General features: G+C 44.3%; 1 protein-coding gene across 11 annotated transcripts in view; it reads left to right on the top strand.

Annotated features, from left to right (window-relative positions):
- Positions 1-23,825, top strand: part of LOC147031175 (E3 ubiquitin-protein ligase HECW2-like) — a 207,798-nt gene that overhangs the window by 38,707 nt on the left and 145,266 nt on the right. For 10 of the 11 annotated variants that reach the window (XR_015056708.1, XM_085875988.1, XM_085875995.1 and 7 more), the window contains 3 exons: positions 7,653-7,747; positions 8,666-8,735; positions 13,804-13,973. Coding sequence is in view for 9 of the 11 variants with exons in the window: in XM_085875988.1 (XP_085732114.1) it covers positions 7,653-7,747; positions 8,666-8,735; positions 13,804-13,973 (335 nt within the window). In the remaining 2 variants the exon portion in view is untranslated. Of the gene's footprint in view, positions 1-7,652; positions 7,748-8,665; positions 8,736-13,803; positions 13,974-23,825 lie in introns of those variants that run through there. The other variant, XM_085875996.1, reaches the window with a different exon arrangement.

Below are 23,825 nucleotides of genomic sequence, written 5' to 3'. Positions count from 1 at the left end.
GAGTTGACAAGTCGAATAATTTTGGATTCAATTCTGTCCAGTAAGTAGGTGGAGTTGGAACCTCCCCAGATGTGAGAGCAGTACTCCATACAAGGACAAATCAATCCTTTATATTGGAGTAGGAGCAACTGTTCAGAGGAGAAGAATCTTCAACATCTGAACAAGACTCCTGATTTCTTTGAGGCAGACTTAGCTATCTGTTTAATGTGTGGATTCCAGGATCAATTTAATGTAAGAGTAATACCTCGTAGGTTTATTGTATCACATTGTGGAATTGTAGAGCTTTCAAAGGAGATTGGAGAGTTGAGAAGAGTTTGAGAGAGATGAGAAGAAATTGAGTTTTACAATCATTAAACTTAACTTGGTTACATTTACCCAATTGGGAGATCTTGTCCAAATCCGAATTTAAAGAGGTGGCTGTGATGAAACGAGATGTAGATCGAGTGAGGGAAGACTGGGCAGATGGGAAAGACGTGGAGGAATGAAATGTTGTCATCAGCATACGAGTGTATTTGGTTATTTGTGGAAGAAACAAGGTCATTGATAAAACTAGTGCGTGCCCGTACGTGCAAAAAAAAAAATAAATAAAAAATAAAAATAAAAACTTTCAAACCGCTTGCCAGAAACAACAACCACACCGGCCGTTCCTTCGCTCTCGTGTGCCTGTACGTGCGTGGCCGTACGTGCAAAACAAAACAAAAAAAACTCAAACAACTACACAGGCCGTTCATTCGCTCTCATAAACGACGACTGGATTGGGGCATTGTGTTTATCTATAAATGCGCATAAGAAATCGAGAAATTATTAGAATACAGTAAGTCATCACTATCCGGAAGTCGGTACGTTGTAACCCGTAATGGGGAACGCGCTCTAACTTGGCCATAACTTGGGAACCACTTGTCCGATTAATTTCAAACCTTGAAAAGGCAAACAAACAGGGATTGCTGGAAATATAGATAGAAGATAGATACTGTGGGTGCAAAACGCCAAGCAACGTGTCCTGTCATTGGTAACTGAGGATCTCTTCCCCAACGGCCATGCCTACGCAGCAACGTGTCCTGTCATTGCTAACTAAATGGCGCCCTTTCCCCATCGGCCACGCCTACACAGAAACGTGTCCTGTCATTGGTTTGGTAAATAAATGGCGATAACTTGGGAACCACTTGTCCGATTGATATCAAACCTTGAAAAGGCACATACCCAGGTCCCCAGCAATATACCTGGCAAGTTTCAATTAGATCATACCTGTGGTTGTCGAGAAACAGTGGTCACAGACAGACAGGCACACACACACACATTGCTGGAATTATAGATAGATGAATGAAGAGTGTTGGGGACAGAACAGAACCCTGAGGTACACCATTGTTGATCGGGAAGGGGGGAGATGTTGAACCATGAACAATTACGGAGATGGAGCGGTCGGAGAGAAAGCTCGATACGAGAGAGCAGAGTGAAGGAGGAAAGCCGAAAGAGGGAAGCTTGGATATCAAACCCCGATGCCAAACTCTGTCAAAGACTTTTGAGATATCGAGGCCTCCAACAAAGGATTCCACAAAGTCTCTCAAAGAAGAGGCCCAGACATTCATAATGTAAGAAAGGATATCACCTGTAGACCTTGCCTTGCCAAAGCCATATTGGTGGTCAGATAAAAGACTGTGATATTCAAGATGATTGAGAAAATGGGAATTGAGAAGACATTCAAAGACTTTGGAAACAGTAGAAGTCAGAGCAATAGGACGGTAGTTAGAAGGGTTTGAATGATCACCCTTCTTTAAAATAGGTTGTACTTAGGCATGTTTCCAGTTAAGAGGAAAAGTTTAGGTTTTTAAACAAAAACGAAACAAACGAGCAAGCACCGGTGCAAGTTCTGAAGCGCATTCCTTCAAGACATGGGGAGGAATGCCATCTTGCCAGTCGGCCTTGCTTATGTCCAGAGAGAGGAGTATTTTTTTGACTGCATGAAAATAGATTATAGGGAGAGACATAGGATTAGTGAGGGGAGCATCAGAGGGACGTGGAATGTTAGTCATCCAGTGTGGAGTTAGGGGAGAAAAGGGAACCAAAACGGGTTTGCGTTAACGGTTGGAGAGACAGCGATAGTATCATCCGAACGGAAAAGCGAAGGAAAGGTAGAGCGACAGAAGTTGTAGGAGGTACTTTTCGCGAAGGAATAGAAAGATCTATGAGTGGAAGAAGATGACAGGTTGTCACATTTATTTTGAATAAAGGAATGCTTCGCTTCACGAATAACATGTTTGCAATGATTTCTGGTGGATATGAAAGCCAAATGCGAGTCGGAAGAAGATGATTTTTTTTCCATGTCCAATATGCGGCATCTCTTGCACAAATGGCCACAGAGCAGGAATTCTTGAACCAAGAATTGGTCGGAGAAATAGATTTGAAAGAGAAGGGGATATAATCCTCCATTCCTGCAACAATAACCTCAGCTATACACTCAGCAGAGATAGAGACATTGCTCGAGGAGAGGCAGTAGTCTTTCCAGGGAAAGTCAGAAAATAAGTTTTGTAAACCAGTGCAGTCAACATTATTGAAATGGCAATACTGGCGTTTCGTCGGAGCAGTCGGGTGAGAAGAAGTGGTTGGAAGTGAAGTGATGTTAACAAGATTGTGGTCAGAAGAACCAATTGGAGGTAAAATTGTGTCGTTGATATGCAACGGATTGGAAGTGAATAATAAATCCAAAGTATTGGTAGTGTGGTCATGACGATCTGGGATATGGGTAGGGTGAGTGATAATTTGTTCCACATCATAAAGAATGGAAAATGTAAGAGCTTCAATCCCCCCAGCATCTGTGTGGGAAGATTTCCTCCACTCCCTGTGGTCTACATTGAAGTCTCCGAGATAGAGAAATTCTGCTTGAGGGTGTTCGGATGTTATGGCCTCATGGCAAGAGTTAAGATAGTCAAAGAAAGAAAGTAAAGTTTGTACAATTGGGAGAACAGTAAGTGAAACAGAGAAAGATAGTGATGGTCGGGAGACAAATCTTCAGCCAGATGACATCAAAGTTTGGAGATTCGTGATCCACAAGGCATACAGCAGGCGTGTTGATGTTGGAGTACACACAGACTCCTCCTTTGAAGTGGAATCGTGAATGAAGGATGTAGTTCTAAATGTAGTAAGAATTAACAAGAATGTCATGTGATAATTGGGTCTCTGAGAGAAGCAAGATATTATGAGAGGAGCTTGCTCGATGATGTTCAACAGAGGATAGATTCGAAGAAAGACAATGGATGTTGGTGGAATGAATTGAAACGGAATCATGTTGGTTCAAAAGGCAAGGGTCTTGGGAGGGACCGAAACTGGTACTGCTTGAGCCCCTCCCCCCTCCCCCCTCTTGTTGACAACAGAGACGGGCATGTCACCGAAGATTCTTTGCACCCCATAATGCCGGGAACGAGGGACCATTAACTTGACGGACTTTATCATATTTATATTTAATTGCAGGCTGTCTGAGGGAAATGAGAGGAAAGAGAAATAAAAGAAAGAGAATGTAAAGTGAGAAGGGAAAATGAGTGAGCAAGAAAAAATGTTTGTTTGAAAAGTGCGTGATGTTTGTTTGAAAAGTGCGTGATGTTTGTTTGAAAAGTGCGTGATGTTTGCTTGAAAAGTGTGTGATGTCTGTGTGAAAAGTGCGTGATGTTTGTTTGAAAAGAACGTGATGTTTGTGTGAAAAGTGCGTGATGTTTGTTTGAAAAGTGCGTGATGTTTGTGTGAAAAGTGCGTGATGTTTGTGTGAAAAGTGCGTGATGTTTGTGTGAAAAGTGCGTGATGTTTGTGTGAAAAGTGCGTGATGTTTGTGTGAAAAGTGCGTGATGTTTGTGTGAAAAGTGCGTGATGTTTGTGTGAAAAGTGCGTGATGTTTGTTTGAAAAGAACGTGATGTTTGTGTGAAAAGTGCGTGATGTTTGTGTGAAAAGTGCGTGATGTTTGTGTGAAAAGTGCGTGATGTTTGTGTGAAAAGTGCGTGATGTTTGTTTGAAACGTGCGTGATGTTTGTTTGAAACGTGCGTGATGTTTGTTTGAAAAGTGCGTGATGTTTGTTTGAAACGTGCGTGATGTTTGTTTGAAAAGTGCGTGATGTTTGTGTGAAAAGTGCGTGATGTTTGCTTGAAAAGTGTGTGATGTTTGTGTGAAAAGTGTGTGATGTTTGTGTGAAAAGTGCGTGATGTCTGTGTGAAAAGTGTGTGATGTTTGTTTGAAAAGAACGTGATGTTTGTGTGAAAAGTGCGTGATGTTTGTGTGAAAAGTGCGTGATGTTTGTTTGAAAAGTGCGTGATGTTTGTTTGAAAAGTGCGTGATGTTTGTGTGAAAAGTGCGTGATGTTTGTGTGAAAAGTGCGTGATGTTTGTGTGAAAAGTGTGTGATGTTTGTTTGAAAAGTGCATGATGTTTGTTTGAAAAGTGCGTGATGTTTGTTTGAAAAGTGCGTGATGTTTGTGTGAAAAGTGCGTGATGTTTGTGTGAAAAGTGCGTGATGTTTGTTTGAAAAGTGCGTGATGTTTGTTTGAAAAGTGCGTGATGTTTGCTTGAAAAGTGCGTGATGTTTGTTTGAAAAGTGCGTGATGTTTGTTTGAAAAGTGCGTGATGTTTGCTTGAAAAGTGCGTGATGTTTGCTTGAAAAGTGCGTGATGTTTGCTTGAAAAGTGCGTGATGTTTGTGTGAAAAGTGTGTGATGTTTGTGTGAAAAGTGCGTGATGTTTGTGTGAAAAGTGCGTGATGTTTGTTTGAAAAGTGCGTGATGTTTGTGTGAAAAGTGCGTGATGTTTGCTTGAAAAGTGTGTGATGTTTGCTTGAAAAGTGTGTGATGTCTGTGTGAAAAGTGCGTGATGTTTGTGTGAAAAGTGTGTGATGTTTGTTTGAAAAGTGCGTGATGTTTGTGTGAAAAGTGCGTGATGTTTGCTTGAAAAGTGCGTGATGTTTGTTTGAAAAGTGCGTGATGTTTGTTTGAAAAGTGCGTGATGTTTGTTTGAAAAGTGCGTGATGTTTGCTTGAAAAGTGTGTGATGTCTGTGTGAAAAGTGCGTGATGTTTGTTTGAAAAGAACGTGATGTTTGTGTGAAAAGTGCGTGATGTTTGTGTGAAAAGTGCGTGATGTTTGTTTGAAAAGTGCGTGATGTTTGTTTGAAAAGTGCGTGATGTTTGTTTGAAAAGTGTGTGATGTTTGTTTGAAACGTGCGTGATGTTTGTTTGAAAAGTGCGTGATGTTTGTTTGAAAAGTGCGTGATGTTTGTATGAAAAGTGCGTGATGTTTGCTTGAAAAGTGTGTGATGTCTGTGTGAAAAGTGTGTGATGTTTGTTTGAAAAGAACGTGATGTTTGTGTGAAAAGTGCGTGATGTTTGTGTGAAAAGTGCGTGATGTTTGTTTGAAAAGTGCGTGATGTTTGTGTGAAAAGTGCGTGATGTTTGTGTGAAAAGTGCGTGATGTTTGTGTGAAAAGTGCGTGATGTTTGTGTGAAAAGTGTGTGATGTTTGTGTGAAAAGTGCGTGATGTTTGTTTGAAAAGTGCGTGATGTTTGTTTGAAAAGTGCGTGATGTTTGTTTGAAAAGTGCGTGATGTTTGTTTGAAAAGTGCGTGATGTTTGTTTGAAAAGTGCGTGATGTTTGCTTGAAAAGTGTGTGATGTTTGTTTGAAAAGTGTGTGATGTTTGTTTGAAACGTGCGTGATGTTTGTTTGAAAAGTGCATGATGTTTGTTTGAAAAGTGCGTGATGTTTGTGTGAAAAGTGCGTGATGTTTGCTTGAAAAGTGTGTGATGTCTGTGTGAAAAGTGTGTGATGTTTGTTTGAAAAGAACGTGATGTTTGTGTGAAAAGTGCGTGATGTTTGTGTGAAAAGTGCGTGATGTTTGCTTGAAAAGTGCGTGATGTTTGTTTGAAAAGTGCGTGATGTTTGCTTGAAAAGTGCGTGATGTTTGCTTGAAAAGTGCGTGATGTTTGTTTGAAAAGTGCGTGATGTTTGCTTGAAAAGTGCGTGATGTTTGCGTGAAAAGTGCGTGATGTTTGCGTGAAAAGTGCGTGATGTTTGTTTGAAAAGTGCGTGATGTTTGTTTGAAAAGTGCGTGATGTTTGTGTGAAAAGTGCGTGATGTTTGTGTGAAAAGTGCGTGATGTTTGTGTGAAAAGTGCGTGATGTTTGTGTGAAAAGTGCGTGATGTTTGTTTGCAAGAAAGTGAGATTAAAGCCAGCCTAGTAGCTGTAGTTTGAGTGAGACAGAAAGTAAGACCAGCAATCCTGACACAGCGAGTGTAAGATGGTTGCAGGCACCACTTTAACACTTCTAAGTCAGAACGGTAGTACCGCCCTGAGCGGTTCCTATCTACAACCTACTCCCTAAAAAAACGGTCAAACCGGATCGGTGTTTTTTCGGAGACACCATCTCCTTACTGTATGGCCGTTTGCTCCAAAAAGGAGCTCATCCGCCCTTTTGCAGTTATTGTTTTTAGTCCTGCAGGGTGTCACTGTCACAGTCACTCTCCCCACTTGTGAGCCAGTGAGGGTAGTAGGTTTAGTCACCGACTTACCCGACCATGGGGCAGGTCACACTGGGTTACATGTTACCAGTGGCAGTCAAGAAACCTGACTGACCTGACAACATATCTTTGTCCTTCCTGAGTTGTGGTAACCAAAACTGCACACAATATTCTGGATGTTGCCTCACTAAATTCCTGTACAATTATAACACCACCTCTTTTGATTTATAATTGATCCCCCTCCGAATACTACCTAAAACCCTATTTGCTTTAAGTATAGCTGCCTGGCACTGTGCTGCCTGCTTGCATCCCATATCGATCACCACCCGCAGACCCTTCTCCTGTGTGACATGCTCCAAAATTTCCCCCTGCATCATGGAATCTCCATTTTCATTGTTCTTTCCCATCCCCAACACCTTACACTTGCTCAGGTCACCACTGCTTGTCCCCGCTGCACCGTCGCCGCCGCCTGCCCCCGCTGCACCGTCGCCGCCGCCTGCCCCCGCTGCACCGTCGCCGCCGCCTGCCCCCGCTGCACCGTCGCCGCCGCCTGCCCCCGCTGCACCGTCGCCGCCGCCTGCCCCCGCTGCACCGTCGCCGCCGCCTGCCCCCGCTGCACCGTCGCCGCCGCCTGCCCCCGCTGCACCGTCGCCGCCGCCTGCCCCCGCTGCACCGTCGCCGCCGCCTGCCCCCGCTGCACCGTCGCCGCCGCCTGCCCCCGCTGCACCGTCGCCACCGCCTGCCCCCGCTGCTCGTCGCCGCCGCCTGCCCCAGCTGCACCGTCACCACCGCACATACCCAAGTGGGTATGGCGTATATGTATGTGTGAAACAATGTACCCTGTGTTATTAGACTTATGTCGTAGATTAATCAGACAATGCAATGAAGTTAATTCTGAAGTGTAATATTTTTTTATTGAGTTCAATCAATGTAAATGGTTTTGTAATACATGTATCCATCAGCTTCTTTAAACAAAGATTCAAAAATACATGTTACCTCCTTCCCTTTTACATTTTGGACAGAATTTTATCGACTTGATTGAATTATTCTGGCTTTAACCCTCAAAGTTCGTTTTCACTCTCCTGCATGCACAATGTGGAAGAGAATGTATTTTTGGGTATCTTGTGTTTTTGTGCATCAGTTATTAAATCCCTCTTTGCTGGTGCAGCTGAAACGAGGATCTGCTTTAAGTATTACCATGGTATCAGCGGAGCTCTCCGAGCGACTACGCCATGCATCACAGTGATGAACCCCGCGGCCTCTGTGGGTACCGGCACGATAAAATCATCTCTCCCCCTCCTCCACTCTCACGTCACGTAAACTTTATGCTCAAGTTTAAACTGTAACCTTCCTTTTCCTTTTCCCACAAAGCTCTGATAGTCACTCATTCTTTCCTGCCCTTGGAGATTCTCATGTCGTTGCACTTCTCATTGAATCCTATTTTCGTACATTTTCCTCGCTTTGCGCTTCCAGAAGCTGTCAGTTTAAAATTTTAAAATGTGGGTTTGGAGACAACAAACTTGTTATACCATCAAAGGTAGTTGTGGCCTTTCTTCTACACTTGGGTTGAACAACACAAATATGTGGTTGAATGGAAGACAGATGAAGTCATAACAAAACAGTGAAGCCTAAATACTCTGAGTAGCATTCACCATTGCTCATCATCTTCTCCAAACGATCCATCATGTTGATATGGATGGCTTGGTAGTCAGCCTGTATTTAACGTGAGTTAAATTATGCACTCAACCACCTGCTCTTGGCCGCTCAAGGTAGCTATAAACCCAACTACACATCTGAACCACTCTTTGCCATTAGCCATTCATGTGTATTATTAAGTGGCCTATAATGATGTTGAGGCTCAAGGATAGTGTACTCCTTCCGAGGTCGGCAAAATGAGTACCAGCTTGCTGGTGTCCTGTGTCGGAGTGGCGACCTGTCCAGGGTTGTACCAAATAGCCAAGGAGGCTGCTTATGCAGCACCAACGCTCTGCACAGAGTATGGTCCCAATGGATGGATGGATAGTGTACTCCTGTAGTTTTGTTGATGTTGAGAGTGGAGGTCAGGGTCTTGGGACCAATGCTGATGTTGAGAGTGGAGGTCATTCATCTAATATTGTTCCTTTGATTTCCTTGAGGAGGGAAGAGCGCCTTTACCTTCACTTTGCTTCATCTGTTTTGTAGGCAACTGATGCTCGGAGTGATGGAGCTGGAAACCAGCAAAACCGCCGCTTGACCAGCTTCTCTTTGTCAGGTGATTTTCCTTATTTGATGCTTCTCTCATCGAGAGAACTAGTGCACGTAAACCTTTGTTGTGCCAGCACATATCTGAAAATGAATAGTTGCCTGTTCATTGTTTCCTGCACAGCTGTTTGTGTTTGCTTTGGAGGAGGATGTTTGGGTGGGAATCTCAGCACCAGTCGTGGGAATGTAAATATAATGTATTGCAGCATCGCCTGTTTGTGATGTCATTGGTGACTCCTTTTGATTCTCTTTTTAATAATGCACCTCTACCACTTCAGCTAAATGCATAGTACATGTAAAGCAAATCCTGTGACCGTGGAAAAACAAACAAACAAAGGACTTGGAATTAGTGCCTGGGCCTTGTTCATCATGCTCGCCACTTTTGCACTCAGACATTGGGCGATGAAACTCACCCTGGTGTTTGTACTTTAATGGTTTGAACTTTTAACATTTTTTTGTTGATGATCTTTGTTGATGGGGTGTGACTTCATTTGTTGAGTTAGAGATGTGACACAAAATATTCCACCTTATCTCCCGTTTCATTGTATTGTTTCACTCACAGAGTACCCACACTCTTGGTAGAGTTTGTGCATTACTTGCTGAAAAAATATAGTCTGTGTTTTGCAAGAAGACTCGATGTTTGTGTGGTGTGTGCCTAAAACGTTCTAGATGGCCTAAATGTCTAAAGGGTACATTCCAATAGTAGTTAGGGTCTAAGGGATCGAAAGGTTTAAAGGGTCTAATCTCTAAACCATGTAAACGTCTACCGTGTCTAAAGGTGTCTGAGGTGTCTAAAAAAGGTCTCAGTGGTCCAAGCTGTCTAACTTGTCTGAAGGGTGTAAGGGGTCTAAAGGGAGTCAATGGACTTAAGGGGTGTAAAGGTCTGTGGGGTCTCAATGATATAAAAGGTTTCAAGGGTTATGGGGTCGAAAGGTGTCTGAAGTGTAAAAAGGGTCTTGAAGGTTAAGGGGGTCTTAGGGTTCTAAAGTATCTATAGGGTTCTAAAGAGTTTATTGGGTGTTTAGGATTTTAGGGGTTTGAAGGGTCTTTGGGACCTACATGGTCTTGGGGTCCTAATGAGTCTTGAGGGTCTTATGGGTTTCTAAGGTCTAAGAATTATAAAGGGCTCTAAAGGGTCAAAAGAGTTTTGGAGGTTCTAACAGGGTCCATGGGGTCTTAGGGTTCTAATGGGGTCTGTACAGTCTACAGGGTGTTGGGGGTCTTAAGGGACTTAATGGAGTCTTTGGGGTTCAAAGGGTCTCAAGGGCTCTATAGCGTCTAAAGGTGTAGAGGGGTCTAAGGGGTTTAAAGGATGTAAATGTCTCATGGCGTCTAAAATGTCCAAAGGGTCTTCAAAGGTCTAAAGGGTCAAAATGTTAAAAAGTACATTCCAATAATATGTAATTAAGAGACGCATTCAGGGTACAACTGACATTCAAGCATTACGTAACAAGAAAAGAGCAATCAGAGATTGCAAACCCTCGCCAGGACTTCTTTTGAGTGGTGTATTTTTTATAGGTTTTAGGGTAAATCCGAGATGGCTGCCAAACCATGTGACCAATGACATCATGTGTGTGAACCTTTTGTTCCTCATGGACAGGCAGTCATACATATAACGTTTCACCTCGATCTGCTCAGCCACTTCAGAGAAGAAGATTTTTGAAGTTTTTTATTTTATTTTATTTAAAAAACAACAATATGGTTTCCGAATCACGTGACTGCTGATGTCGTGAATTTTTTTTCTGTGGACCATTTTATCCCTTGATGACCCTTAAAATTTTTCATCCTGATTGAATGTGGCATTCTACATATGCAATTATGATGTCATAACGAGGGCAACTATGATGTCATGAAAAATCACACTCATTCCCCACGAGGAGTACTTGCCGTGTGCCAAGTTTCAATTTTGTCCTTGGTGCGGTTTGAGAGATACAGAGGTCCAAATTTTTTCCGTTTTTCCAATTGCCACACCACGTTATCTATGATGTCATAATTATCATTAAAACATTCTCCATGAGTAGTCACACCACTGATGAAAATTTCGTCTCAATCCGACAAGCTGTTGTGGAGAAAAACATGAAAGTTCTGTGCGGACAAACAAACGAATGGCCCCAAATGCAATACCCTCTCTGAATCCTTCGGCCGAGGGTAATGAAGAAACATAATCACATGGGCGATCGAGGCTTCAGTCATGGCTGCACTCATGGACGACGACGACGACGACGACGACGACTGCGTGCACATGCGCGTGTACTTGTATATTTTTGCCCTCGCCAAAGGAGAGGGTATTGCTTTGGGACCGTCTCTTTGTTTGTTGTATGTGGGTCTGTCACAGAACTTTCGTGTTTTTCTCTGCAACCGCTTGTCGGATTGAGACGAAATTTTCACGATAGGTGTGACCACTCATTTAGAATATTTTAATAATTATGATGTCATCGGTCACGTGGTGTGGCAGCCATGTTGGGAAAAAAGGAAAAACTTTGGATCTCTCTCTGTATCCCTGAAACCACACTAAGGTTAAAATTGAAACTTGGCGCACGGCAAGTACTCATGCGGAATCAGTGCGATATTTTTTTTTTTCACGACATCATAGGTGCTTTCATTATGACGTAATAATTGCCTATGTAGAACGCTACATTCGAACAGTATGGAAATTTTTCAGGGTCATTTAGAGATAAGATGGTCCACAGAAAATAATAGTGATGACGTCATCGATCACATGGTTCGGCAGCCATATTTTTTATTTTTTTTTTATTTTAAACCTTCATAAATCTTCTTCTCTGAAGTAGCTGAACAGATCGAGGCGAAACTTTACACATATGACCCCCTATCCATGAGGAACAAAAGGTTCACCCATATGATGTCATAGGTCACATGGTTTGGCAGCAATATAGGATTTACCTTAAAATCTATAAAATTCTCCTTCTCCAGAATGACTGGACAGATCGAGGGTAAACTTTACACAAATTTTCCCCAAGCTTTGGGTGTACAAGTTTGTTAAGGAATATTTGATAGATCACATGGTTTGGCAGCCACATTGGATTAAAGAACAATATTTACTCATGTTTTCTCTGGAACCGCTAAAGTAATCAACATGAAAGTTCACAATTATGATCTAGTAGTGATGGCGAATACAAGTTTTAAATTTCAACGTGATCAGACACACAGTCTAGCAGCCAGAATGATTTAATTTTTTTGATCTGGGTTCTTATTGTTTTTATTTTATTTTATCATTATTCAATAGAACTAGTGCGTGCCCGTAGGTGCGTGCCAGTATGTGCAGCTTCGTTCCTTCGCTCTCGTAAACGTCGACTGGATTGGGACATTTTTTCAATTAGATCGGACCAACCATATCATAAATGGCCATAACTTGGGAAACACCTGGGAAACATACTCAGGTCCCCAGCGTCAATTGTGACGTCATATCAAATTAAGAAGAAGAAGAATTGTGATGCCCCCTCTCTCTCGCCCCCCCTCCCTCCCCCCTAGTCTCGCCCCTCCTCTCTCCCCCTCCTCTCTCCCCCTCCTCTCTCGCCCCTCTCTCTCTTGCCCCCACTCTCACCCCCTCTCTCGCCCCCTCCTCTCTCCCCTCTCTTGAATTGTGATGCCCCATCTCTCTCACCCCCTCTCTCCCTCCCCTCTCTCACCTCCTCTCTTGCCCCCCTCTCTCCCCCCCTCTCTCCCCCTCTCTCCCCCCTCTCTCCCCCTCTCTCCCCCTCTCACCCCCCTCTCCCCCTCTCTCCCTCCCTCTCTCCCCCCTCTCTCACCCTCCTCTCTCACCCCCTCTTTCCCACCTCCTTTCTCGCCCTCTTTCTGTAAATGTATTCACAAATGTCTACCAAGCACAACAATTATTTCAAGCCTTCGGAAAAAACAGCTTTCAAACACTTGAGAAACAGGTGTTTCCCTTGGAAGAATTCAGACCTTGGGATTAATTAATAATTTGAACAATTAATTCAAACCTTGGGAAAAAACAGCTTTCAAACCTTGGGAAACACTTGGTAAACAGCTGAAACGGATGAAGAACGATATCAAACCTTGAAAAGGCACATACTCAGGTCCCCAGCGTCGATTGTGACGTCTTACCAAACGAAGAAGAAGAAGAAGAATTGTGACATCAATCGTGCAAAAAAATATAATAATAAATAAATAAACAAACATTAATTGTGACGTCATTGGTGATGTCATAGCACCGTGTCCTGTCATTGGTTGACAGACGTTATTGGTCATTATTGGTTGACAGACAATATATGGGTCGTTATTGGTTGACAGACATTGGTCATTGTATCACATTATTATTTTTATTACTGCCAATTATTGTGCTATTATTATTATAATTATTAATATGCTGTTAGCATTATTCTGAGATATCTTTCGGAAAAAATGGCATGATAAGGTGGAACGCCACTTCAGCTGCGATATATACACCTTTCCAACACTGAAAAAAAACAATAAAATGGCCGTAACTTGGGAGCCGCTTGTCCGATTTATATCAAACCTTGAAAAGGCACATCCGCGGGTCCCCGGCAATATTCCTGGCAAGTTTCAATCAGATCGGACCGGCGGTGTCGAGAAACGGCGGTCACAGACACACACACACACACACACACACACACACACACACACACACACACACACACACACACACACACATTGCTGGAATTATAGATAGATAATAATAAACGCCATGGGTCAGGTGTGCAATCAGAGCGGGACGTCTTGGTACTCGGTCATTACTGCCAGCAGTGAGGAAATGTCAGTTCTAATTTTGTCTCATTAATTACGTAACACACCAGTACACAAATGCCACACAAAACAAGTTCTGGTGAGCGTCTGCAGTCTCTGGTTACTCTTTGTAGTTTTCATTATAATTCTAAAAATGACGATCACATGCAGATCCCCAAACGTTCGCTTGTTATCGAGAACATTGTTGCAATTACTCATTCTTATACTCCTTGCTTATCGTTTTCATCAACGTCAAGTGTCCGTTGAATCATTGTGATGTGTTTGCAATGCCTGTTCGTGAGGACATTGCACCCACTGTGAATACCTTGGTCACCCACACGTTGATCTGACAGATATCAGGGCCACGGGACTCAAGAAAGGGATGTTTTTTAATCCCGACCCATACCTGAAAATCTCCATCCAGCCTGGGAAACGCAGCAGCTTCCCGGTGCTTCCACACCACGGGCAGGAATGGCGCTCCAGCATCATAAGCAATACCACAAATCCCGTCTGGCTGCATGAGGTGAGGATGTGTTGGGGTGCTTAGCACTCCATACGGCCTACACAAGATGCTCAGATAATGGACACATTTAACCCCATGAGCAAGTTGCCCATGCCCAAACAGGATTCCTAAACTGGGTAGGGATGGAGGCGGAAAAAATGCAAATGTTGTCATCTGTCAGCGAGTCAGCAAGCTGGGAGTAACAATTCACATTTATTGCCGCACCTAATACAATTTAAATTCTCTTTTGACGGCGAGGTTCTCCATTTGAAAGTGTTTGTTCGATACGTGTAGCTGTTTGATTCCTCGGGTCCATAATAAAAACTTATATTGTTGTCAACGCCAGTGACAAATTGCAAATTAATCATAGCATTATGAGCGTGTGTGTGTGTGTGTGTGTGTGTGTGTGTGTGTGTGTGTGTGTGTGTGTGTGTGTGTGTGTGTGTGCGTGCGCGTGCGCGTGCGCGCGCGCGCGCGCGCGCTCACGCGCGCACACAATGTACAACAATGTTTTTATGTTGATGTGGAGAATGGTGCGTTTAATGGCTCAGATATCCACCACATGGAATTGATTATCTTAAACCTGTTGGACTGGAGGAAATATTTTGAGTAAAATGCGAATCGAAATCAAAAATGTTTTAACTTTTCATATTATTTGGCACTTTAAATTGATAAGGTAATTAAATGAAAACAACATGCGAAGAATGCATCAGATGTTGAATCAATGACGATTACATCCAAAATTTGTTTCTTCTTTTTTGTGTTTAGGACATGGTTGATTTCTTGGGAATTCAATTGGATGTTCCTTTCTAAACAATTTCTGTTAATGTTCTCGTTTCCTTCCTGAAGCGTCCAATCTCGCAAATAAAAACGTGATACAAGTGCAAAGAATGATGCAATTGCTCTCCAGGTCTTGGCACCCATCACGGCCGTAACGAGCCTTGGGTTAACCTTAACGATCCCGGGGTTTACAAGCCGATTGTGTTTGCCTCCTGATCATGGATGACGATGAGGTGAAGTTGTTTTCAGACCTCTGTTGAGTGTTTTTGTGTTTCATGTTGTTACGATGATAAAAGCCTTTTCACAATCTGGGCCTGGTGTGCTGGGTGTTTTCTTGACCAAAGGCTTTGTGTTTTGTCTTCCGTTTTCTTTCGCATCTCCGGCTTGTACACTGAGAACAAACAAAACATCAGAGATGTGAAATTTTTTTGAATGTTGAACTCGAGAAACAGTGCCTTCAGAAAGTATTCACACCCCTTGATTTTTTTTCTTCTTCACATTTTGTTGTTTTAGCCTGCATTTAAAATGGATTAAATTTAAAAAGAAATTTTGTCACCGAACTACACAAAATACTCCTTAATGTCAAAGTAGAATTATTTTTTTTTGAGGACATGGTTGATTCTCCATCCAGAGAATTTTTCTTTTTTTTCAGAATTTTTTACTAACCCATAAAAAAATGAAAAAATGAAATATCTTGCGTCAAGTATTCGACTGCTTTTGCGATGACACTCCAACTTGAGCTCAGGTGCATCCACTTTCCTTTGATCATCCTTGAGATGTCTCTACAACTTGACTGGAGTCCACCTGTGGCCAATTCAAGTGATTGGACATGATTTAGAAAGAAACGCACCTTTCTATATAAGGTCCCACAGTTAACAGTGCATGTCAGAGGAGAAACTCCACCATGAAGCCCAAAGGAACTGTCCGTAGAACTCCGAGATAGAAGTGTGAGGAGGAATAGATCTGGAGAAGGGTATTAAACAATTTCTGGAGTGTTGAAAGTTCCCAAGAGCACAGTGAGCTCCATTGTTAGGAAATGGAAATGATATGGAACTACCCAGACTCTTCCTAGAGCTGGCTGTCTGAACAAACTGAGCAACCGGGCAAAAAGGACCTTGGTCACTGAGGTGACCAAGAACCCAATGACCACTCTGACAGAACTACAGAGTTCCTTGGCTGAGATGAGAGAACCTGCCAGAAGGACAACAATATCTGCAACACTTCACAAATCAAGGCTTTATGGGAGAGTGGCTAGACAGAAGCCACTCTTCAAAAGAGGCACATGGCAGCACACCTGGAGTTTGGAAAAAGCCAGGTAAAAGACTCAGAGTATGAGGCAAAAGATCTTTGAGCATGAGGCAAAAAGGCAAAAAAAAAAAAACTCTAATGACATGAAAATTGAACTCTTTGGCCTGAATACAAAGCGCTACGTCTGGCAGAAACCGAGCGCAGCTCATCACCCATCGAACACCATCCCTACCATGAAGCATGGTCATGGTAGCATCATGTTAAGGGATGTTTTTCAGTGGCAGGCACTGGGAGACTTGTGAGGATAGAGGGAACAATTAATGGAGCCAAATACAGGCAAATCCTTGAGGAGAACCTGCTTCAGAGTGCAAAAGACCTCAGACTGTGGCGAGGATTTACTTTCCAACAGGATAATGACCCCAAGCATACAGCCAAAGCAACACTGGAATGGCTTCACAACAAGACCGTGAAAGTCTGAGAGTGGCCCAGCCAAAGCTCAGACATGAATCCCATTGAGAATCAGTGGAAACACTTGAAGATTGCTGTTCACCAAAGCTCCCCATCCAACTAGACAGAGCTTGAGCAAATCTGCAAGGAACAATTGGGAGAAAATCCCCAAATCTAGATGTGCAAAGCTGATACAGACATATCCAAGAAGACTTGAAGCTGTAATCGCTGCGATTTGGCACTTCTATAGATTATTGATGCAGGGGGCTGAATACGTGTGTAAATTAGATATTTCTGCATTCCATTTTCAATACATCTGTAAAAGTTTCAAAGAATATGTTTTGACTTTGTCATCATCGGGTATTTTGTGTCAATCAGTGCCATGGGCTGGAAGAGGGGTAGGATAATTGAAGATGAGATGGGATGAACCTGTGTGTGAGAGATAGAGCTATAGAGAGATATTCTGTGGAATAATTCCCAGGCTGAGTTAATATCAGGAGCAGTAGATACAGGAGACCAGTCTGAAAGAGAGATGGCTGCTTGCAGTCCCTGCCAATTTGCTTGAGTGAAATGTCAGACTCGCAGGCACTGAGGCAGTTCTCTGAGATTAGCCAGAGACACGTTGGCTCTCACAAACGTATCAGATGAACCATTTGGAGCAGAGGAAGAGCAGGAGACATTTTCAGGAAAGTTTATAATCACCAAGTCCAGAAAGGAGAGTTTGCCATTGGGAGAAATCTGGGTGGAAAGTTCACAGATTGAGTCGGTGCCATGGAATCACAGAAGTCCTTTGCGGAAGTGCCATGGCTGGTGAGAGAGGTACCAACATCCAGCCAAGTTACCTGGAGACATTTGAAATTTCCACATATGAGGAAGAGAGAGTTGGGATGAGTGGTTCAAGGTTTGTCCATGTTGTCTCAGAGAGATGTAGATGGAGGAGTCGCTGTAAGGAGGACGGTCCAACACACAGATGAACAAGTGGTGCTAGTGGAGTGGACGTCGAAGCCCGATGTACTCCTGCGGGTTGGGAGGTGTATGATCATTCCATTGACAGTGAGAAATTGGGTTATTGATGGAAAGTGCATCTCTGCCGCTGGGGCATGGTTCAGGCCCATCAAATCGGAGGAGACAATATCTGGGGAGAGACACTAAGGAGTCAGGGATGCCCTGTGGGAGGAAGGATTCTGTTAAACAGATGATGTGTTTATTGGCAGCGGCTTGGATTGAGCGATCTGTCAGGTTGGAGCAGAGGTCCTGGATGTTTAAGGTCCACACAGTTAGAAATGGAGGTGGGGGGGGAGGAGACATTGGGAGGGTGCAAGATGGGCAAGGTGAGGCTTTGGGTAGAGGGGGTGAGGGCAAAGTTTTGTGTGGTATGGTGGAAGGATTGAGTGTGAGGGATGCAAAGAAAGGTTTGAGAGGGTGGTGTGAGGGGATTGGTGAACCAAGCACTGAGCAGACAAACACCTTTGAAAAATAACCCTTGTGGAGAAGAGAAGAGAAGAAGAAGAAGAAGAAGAAGAAGAAGAAGCAACAACATATCGTGGTGGAGAAGGAAAACACGTGTTGCACGTCAAAAAGAGATACAAAGGTTGAAATGTACTCTCAAATTGATTGAAAATACTTTTAAAGGAGGAAGTAGCGTTTACATTTAATGTTGATTCAGTTTGGAGATATTGATAAACAGGGGTGGGAAAAATGTATAACCAGAAGCAGAAGGAAATTCAAGTAGAAATGAGAATCATTATGGAGTAAAAATAGTTTTTTTTTTTTTGGTTTGTTTGTTTCGTTTGATTTTTAGAAGTGAGGAAAGGACAGGGGATACTGTTGAGGAGGGAGCAGGAAGACACCTGGGAAGAAGAAAACAAAACCAGAAACACGGAGATTAAGAAATTTCAGATTTTCTATCCGAGGATCGGTCTTTTCAGGCCTTGGACATTACAAAAGATAACGAAGAGCAAAAACAACAAATAAATTAACATGAAATGTAGCGCAGGATACAACTGCAACAAGACAAGACAGGATAACATAAAACAACAAATCCGGTTCAAAGAAGCTCACCTTTTATGAGGTGTAAATGAAGTGGTGGAAATTCCAACCTTGCGTGGTTTAGCCCATTTGAGTGTGAGTGGAAGAGTGCATGTGGTACCATCATTTCTTTTTGGTGTTAAGTGTATTTTGTATTGTTGAATGTGTATGTATTTATTTATCCTTATTCATTGTTTCAGTCTTCTTTGCTCTCGGGATTCTCCGTTTTTGTCGTCCTGTGTCTCCTTTCAATAAACTGTTATTCCTTAGGTACATGTCTCCTGATGACCGTCGTCATCCCGCATGCCAAAACCGTTTCGGCCCAATTGGTTAATCCCCAGGGGAGATGTAATTTGTTAAACATTCACTTTCAGAGACCGTCGGGATTTGTAGCCCGAATGAGGAAAGCCACGTTACCCGCTCAAACGTGGTTCCCTTTAATTTGGCCATTCGTGAAGCACATTGCTTCGGCATGGTAGGTCCACATTAGCGGAACCATCGACGTGACAATAATTTCTTTTGCTGATTGTTTTTTAAAATTATCTAGTTTTCTAGTTTTGTGAAGTCGTGTTTGGCTTCTGGTGACATTCATGATCAGATTTCTCCAATCATCCCTATCCTGCTCTGCTTCCCGGAAGCTCTGGCAGAGAAAGCTTGGTTGCAGCCTTTACCTCATCCATCAGGGACGTACAAGGTCTACCTCTTCCTTTTCTTCCCTCGACCATACTCAGCATGGTTGACTTCTCCAGACTTTCGTTTTCTGCATGCATGATGTGTCCGTCCAAAGTATGACAGTTTCTGTTTATCATCAGCACCTCTCGTGTACATGGTGGTATCATTTCTTCAAACACTGACTTGTGTTGTTCTTCTTCCCGTCCATGGAATTTTTTAACATTCGTCTCCAACATCACATTTGAAAACTGTCAATCTTCTTCCTTTCTTTCATTTTTCACTATCCATGACTCTCATCCATACATTGAAACTGGAAATACTAGAGCAGTCTGCAGCCTCCTCTCTTGGTGTGTTTTGTCACATCTTTGTGTTTCCAGATCTTTGTCAATCCTGACATTGGTGTTCTCCAAAATGCTAATCATCTATCGATTTCTTCTCCACATTCTACACTCACTTCAATCTGAGAACCCAGGAAAATGAATCTTTCCCACTATTTCCACATGATCTTTTCCCAATATGAGCATGTCGATCTTCTCAGTTGACAAGATTTTTGTCTTTCTCTTTAGGTTTAAATATCTATGAGCTTTTTCACTTTCCTTCTTCATTGTCTGCAGCAGTTTCATCGAGTCCTCTTTACTTTCTGCCAACAGAGTGATGTCATCAGCATACCTTTAGTTGTTGATACATCTTCCTCCAGTCCTGACGACAGCCTCCATGTCATCCAAGTTTTATTTCCTCATGATGTACTCATAATACAGATTGAACAAGTAAGGGGATGAGTATGCACCCCTGTCTGACCGCTTTTCCAATTCCAAACCATTCTGTCTCTCCATACTCTGTTTCTTGTCAGGTCAGGTTCGATCTGTGACCTGCTACAGGTACCATGTAAACCTGTACTAACCTGTTCCATGGTCGGGTTGTCGGCGACTAAACCGTCTCCCCCACCAGGTTTTCTGGTGAGGAGGGTGTTTGGATATGGACACCCAGCAGGATTAAAAACAAAACCTGTCAAAGGGCGGAGGAGCTCCTTGTGAGCCAACGGCCATCCATATCTAGTGCCCAACTGTGTCTGCGGACGTCCTCCTGCAGTTGGGTCACTTCTTATTAGGAGGTTGGTGGCAGGATTTGCACTCCGGCCACCGTAAAACCCTTCATTCCGCAAAACGCAAAAACGCAAAAAAATCTGAAAACCCACTCCGTGGGAGTACCTCCTGTGCAGCTTCCCTTCGCAGGGCAGCTCACCGGATGACGGGATTGGGGCAAAGCCTTCGGGACCCCCAATCTTTGATAGGAGGGAAACCACGGGGTAACATCCCTGGGTCAGATTGCGGGAGAGTGTGTCGGAGTGGTGCTGAGGTGTCGTCCACCAGACGGCGGTCTCCTTGGGTTAACCTGAGGCGGTCCCTTCGGGTGGGTGCCTGGAATGTCCTATCCCTAAGAGAGGATGATCACCTGTCTCTGTTATCATCTGAGCTCAAGCGTTTGGACATTGGGATTGCAGCTCTCTCTGAGGTTCGGAGACTGGATTGCGGCGAGATAATGGTGGGTGGCTACACCTACTATTGGTCTGGTCGCTCTGATGGTTACCATGCCCAAGGAGTTGCTGTAGCTGTGTCCAATAAGCTGACCCCAATGATAATTGAGGTAACACCGGTCAACGAGCGTATTATGAGATTAAGGATTCGTCACTCCTTAGGTGTCATTTCCCTGGTCTCTGTTTATGCTCCGACTGAGGCGAGTGATCTCACCGTGAAGGACGCATTCTACGCCACACTCGAGTCTGTGGTTGATCAGTGCCCCAGACGAGATACACTTCTAGTCTTGGGGGATTTCAATGCATCGACTGGAACTGATAGGGACGGTTATGAGGTGTGTGTTGGTCCCCATGGGTCAGGAACTATGAACCAGAATAGCACTATGAATAGAATAGTTCCTTGACTTTGCAAGAAGTCATGGACTTAGGGTGGCTGGTTCATGGTTTCAGCGCCCACAAGCTCATCGCTGGACTTGGTATTCCAACGCTGGTGGTGTGGCAAAGGAGATTGACCATGTCCTCATTGACGGTCGTTGGAGGATGATCCAGAACTGCAGGGTCTACCGGAGTGCTCAGTTCCTCAATACTGACCACAGGCTTGTTGTAGCAACTCTAAAGCTGCAGCTTAAATCCTGGAGAATGGTACCATCCCAGCTGAGACTGGATGTTGCCAAGCTCAGGGATGAGAGAGTAGCTGAGGAGTTTGCGAACAGGCTGAGTGGACACTTGGGGGTCTGGGTGCTTTGGGGGGTCCTGAAGAGTTGTGGAGCGCCTTCAAGACCACCGTCCTTGATGTTGCCGGTGGATGCCTTGGAGCTCACCGCAGGGCAAAGAAGAATTTTGTCTCTCAAGGGGCACTGGATACCATTGACCAGAGTCGCAGGGCCAGGCTGAATGGCAGAGCTGAGCTGTTCAGGGAGCTGAGGCGTAAAACTGTACGTGCACTGAGGGTGGACAAGGAGGCCTATGTGCGAGGAATCTGTGAGGGGGTAGAGCATCACCTGTGGACAGGTGATTCTCGTCCCGCTTACAGGGGAATTCGCGCATTACGTTCATCCAAGCCCATCCCTCGGAGCACTACAGTTCGAGCAGAGAGTGGTAGGCTCTTGACAGAGGAGTCTGAAGTGAAGGCCCGCTGGGCCGGATACTTTGAGCGGTTGTACCAGGCTGATCCCCCAACTGTCGAGTTGGACGTCAAGGGTGTTACAATCCCTGTTGCTGACCCTCGAATCAACTGTGGTCCACCTTCGCTTGTGGAAACACGGGCTGCGGTGAACCAGTTGAAACGGGGCAAAGCTCCAGGGATCTGTGGCATCCATGCCGAACTTCTCAAGGCTGGTGGAAATGTTGCACTCGTGTCGTTGCATGCAGTTTTGTGCTCTGCCTGGAACACAGGCATCATCCCAACTGACTGGAAGAGGGGCCTTGTTGTCCCTCTCTGGAAAGGGAAGGGTGATCGCCAAGACTGCAACAACTACCGAGGGGTGACGCTGCTCTCAGTGCCGGGCAAGGTCTTTGCTCGGATAATTCTCGATAGGGTTCGCCACCATCTGCTTGAGCACCAGGGTCCAGAGCAGTCAGGCTTTACACCAAAGAGGTCAACGATTGACCGTATCCTTGCACTTCGTGTCCTCACCGAACGCAGACGAGAGTTTCGGCAGGGGCTGCTTGCAGCCTATGTTGATCTCTGTAAAGCGTTCGATTCAGTGAATCGGGATGTCCTCTGGAGGATTCTTGGTCTTCGTGGGGTGCCACCAAAACTGATCGATCTGATGTCTGAAATCTACTCTGGTACTGAGAGTGCTGTGAAGTGTGGTGGTACCATCTCTGACTTATTTCCAGTTGTTACTGGAGTTCGTCAGGGATGTGTACTTGCCCCCACACTTTTCAGCACTTGTATGGACTGGATTTTAGGGAGGATGTCGGAGAGATCAAGCTGCGGTGCGTCATTTGGGAATGTCAAGATCTCGGACCTTGACTTTGCAGATGATGCAGTCATCTTTGCGGAGACTTTAGACATCCTCTTGGGGGCCCTCGAGGTGCTGAATGAGGAGTCGGAGCCGTTGGGATTACGGGTTTCTTGGGTCAAAACTAAGATCCAGGCTTTCAGTGACATCTTGGATGCTGCTGTCCTGTCTGTGTCTGTTTGTGGTGAGGATGTTGAGGTCGTGGAGAGATTCACTTACCTTGGCAGTGATATTCATGTCTCTGCTGGCTGCGAGTCAGAGGTCAATAGACGTCTGGGTCGGGCCTGGGGAGTCATGGATTCGCTGGATCATGGGGTGTGGCGCTGCCGGTACCTGTGCGGGAGGACGAAAGTCCGAGTCTTCAGGTCCTTGGTACTTCCAGTCTTGCTCTATGGGTGCGAGACTTGGACTCTGACCAAGGATCTGAGACGGAGACTTAATTCCTTTGGTACCAGGTCTCTTCGGAGAATCCTTGGCTATCGCTGGTCGGATTTTGTGTCCAACGAGCGGTTGCTGAGAGAGACTCGGATGAGATTTGTTACCTGCATAGTCCGTGAGCGTCAGCTGCGGCTGTATGGACATGTAGCTCGTTTTCCTGACTCTGATCCTGCTCACCAGATTCTCTCAGCGAGGGAGTCTCATGAGTGGAGGAGGCCAGTGGGTCGACCACGTGCCTCATGGTTGCAACAGGTTGACCATCATCTCAAGGAGATGGGGATGGGCCTGGCATCTGCCTGGGGGATGGCCAGACGGAGGCCCCTGGAGTACCGGCGGAAAGTGGACGCAGCGACGTGCTGTTCTGGCACATGCTCCCATACCTGACCTGACCTGATACTCTGTTCTTACTGAAAAGTTTGAAGCTCATAGAAGAGCTGAGCTGAAGATTCCCTCTGTAGTCACTCTCCGTATTTTTTATCTACGATTGGTTCAATTTGTAAGGAAACGAGATCATACCATAAACCATCAATTCAAGATGACAATCAATTCAACATCAATTAATTCATCAATAAGGCTTGACATTCAAGATGACGAATCGTGGACTATGCTGTTTGTTGGAGGGGAAGTAAAACCAGTCATCTTGTCCACATTGGTACGATAATACCAAGATTACTTTTCGACAAACTTGCGTTAACTTGATATGTATCCAGCCTTCGCCAAATGTATCCAGTCTCAATTTTATTTTCACTGCTCGTCTCG

This window comes from Eptatretus burgeri, chromosome 3, assembly GCF_056783735.1.
Source record: "Eptatretus burgeri isolate ZD-2024b chromosome 3, Ebu_testis_v1, whole genome shotgun sequence".
Lineage (NCBI taxonomy): Eukaryota > Metazoa > Chordata > Myxini > Myxiniformes > Myxinidae > Eptatretus > Eptatretus burgeri.
The sequence above is the reverse complement of the archived record's forward strand: the minus strand, read 5'-3'. Positions and strand labels throughout refer to the sequence as shown.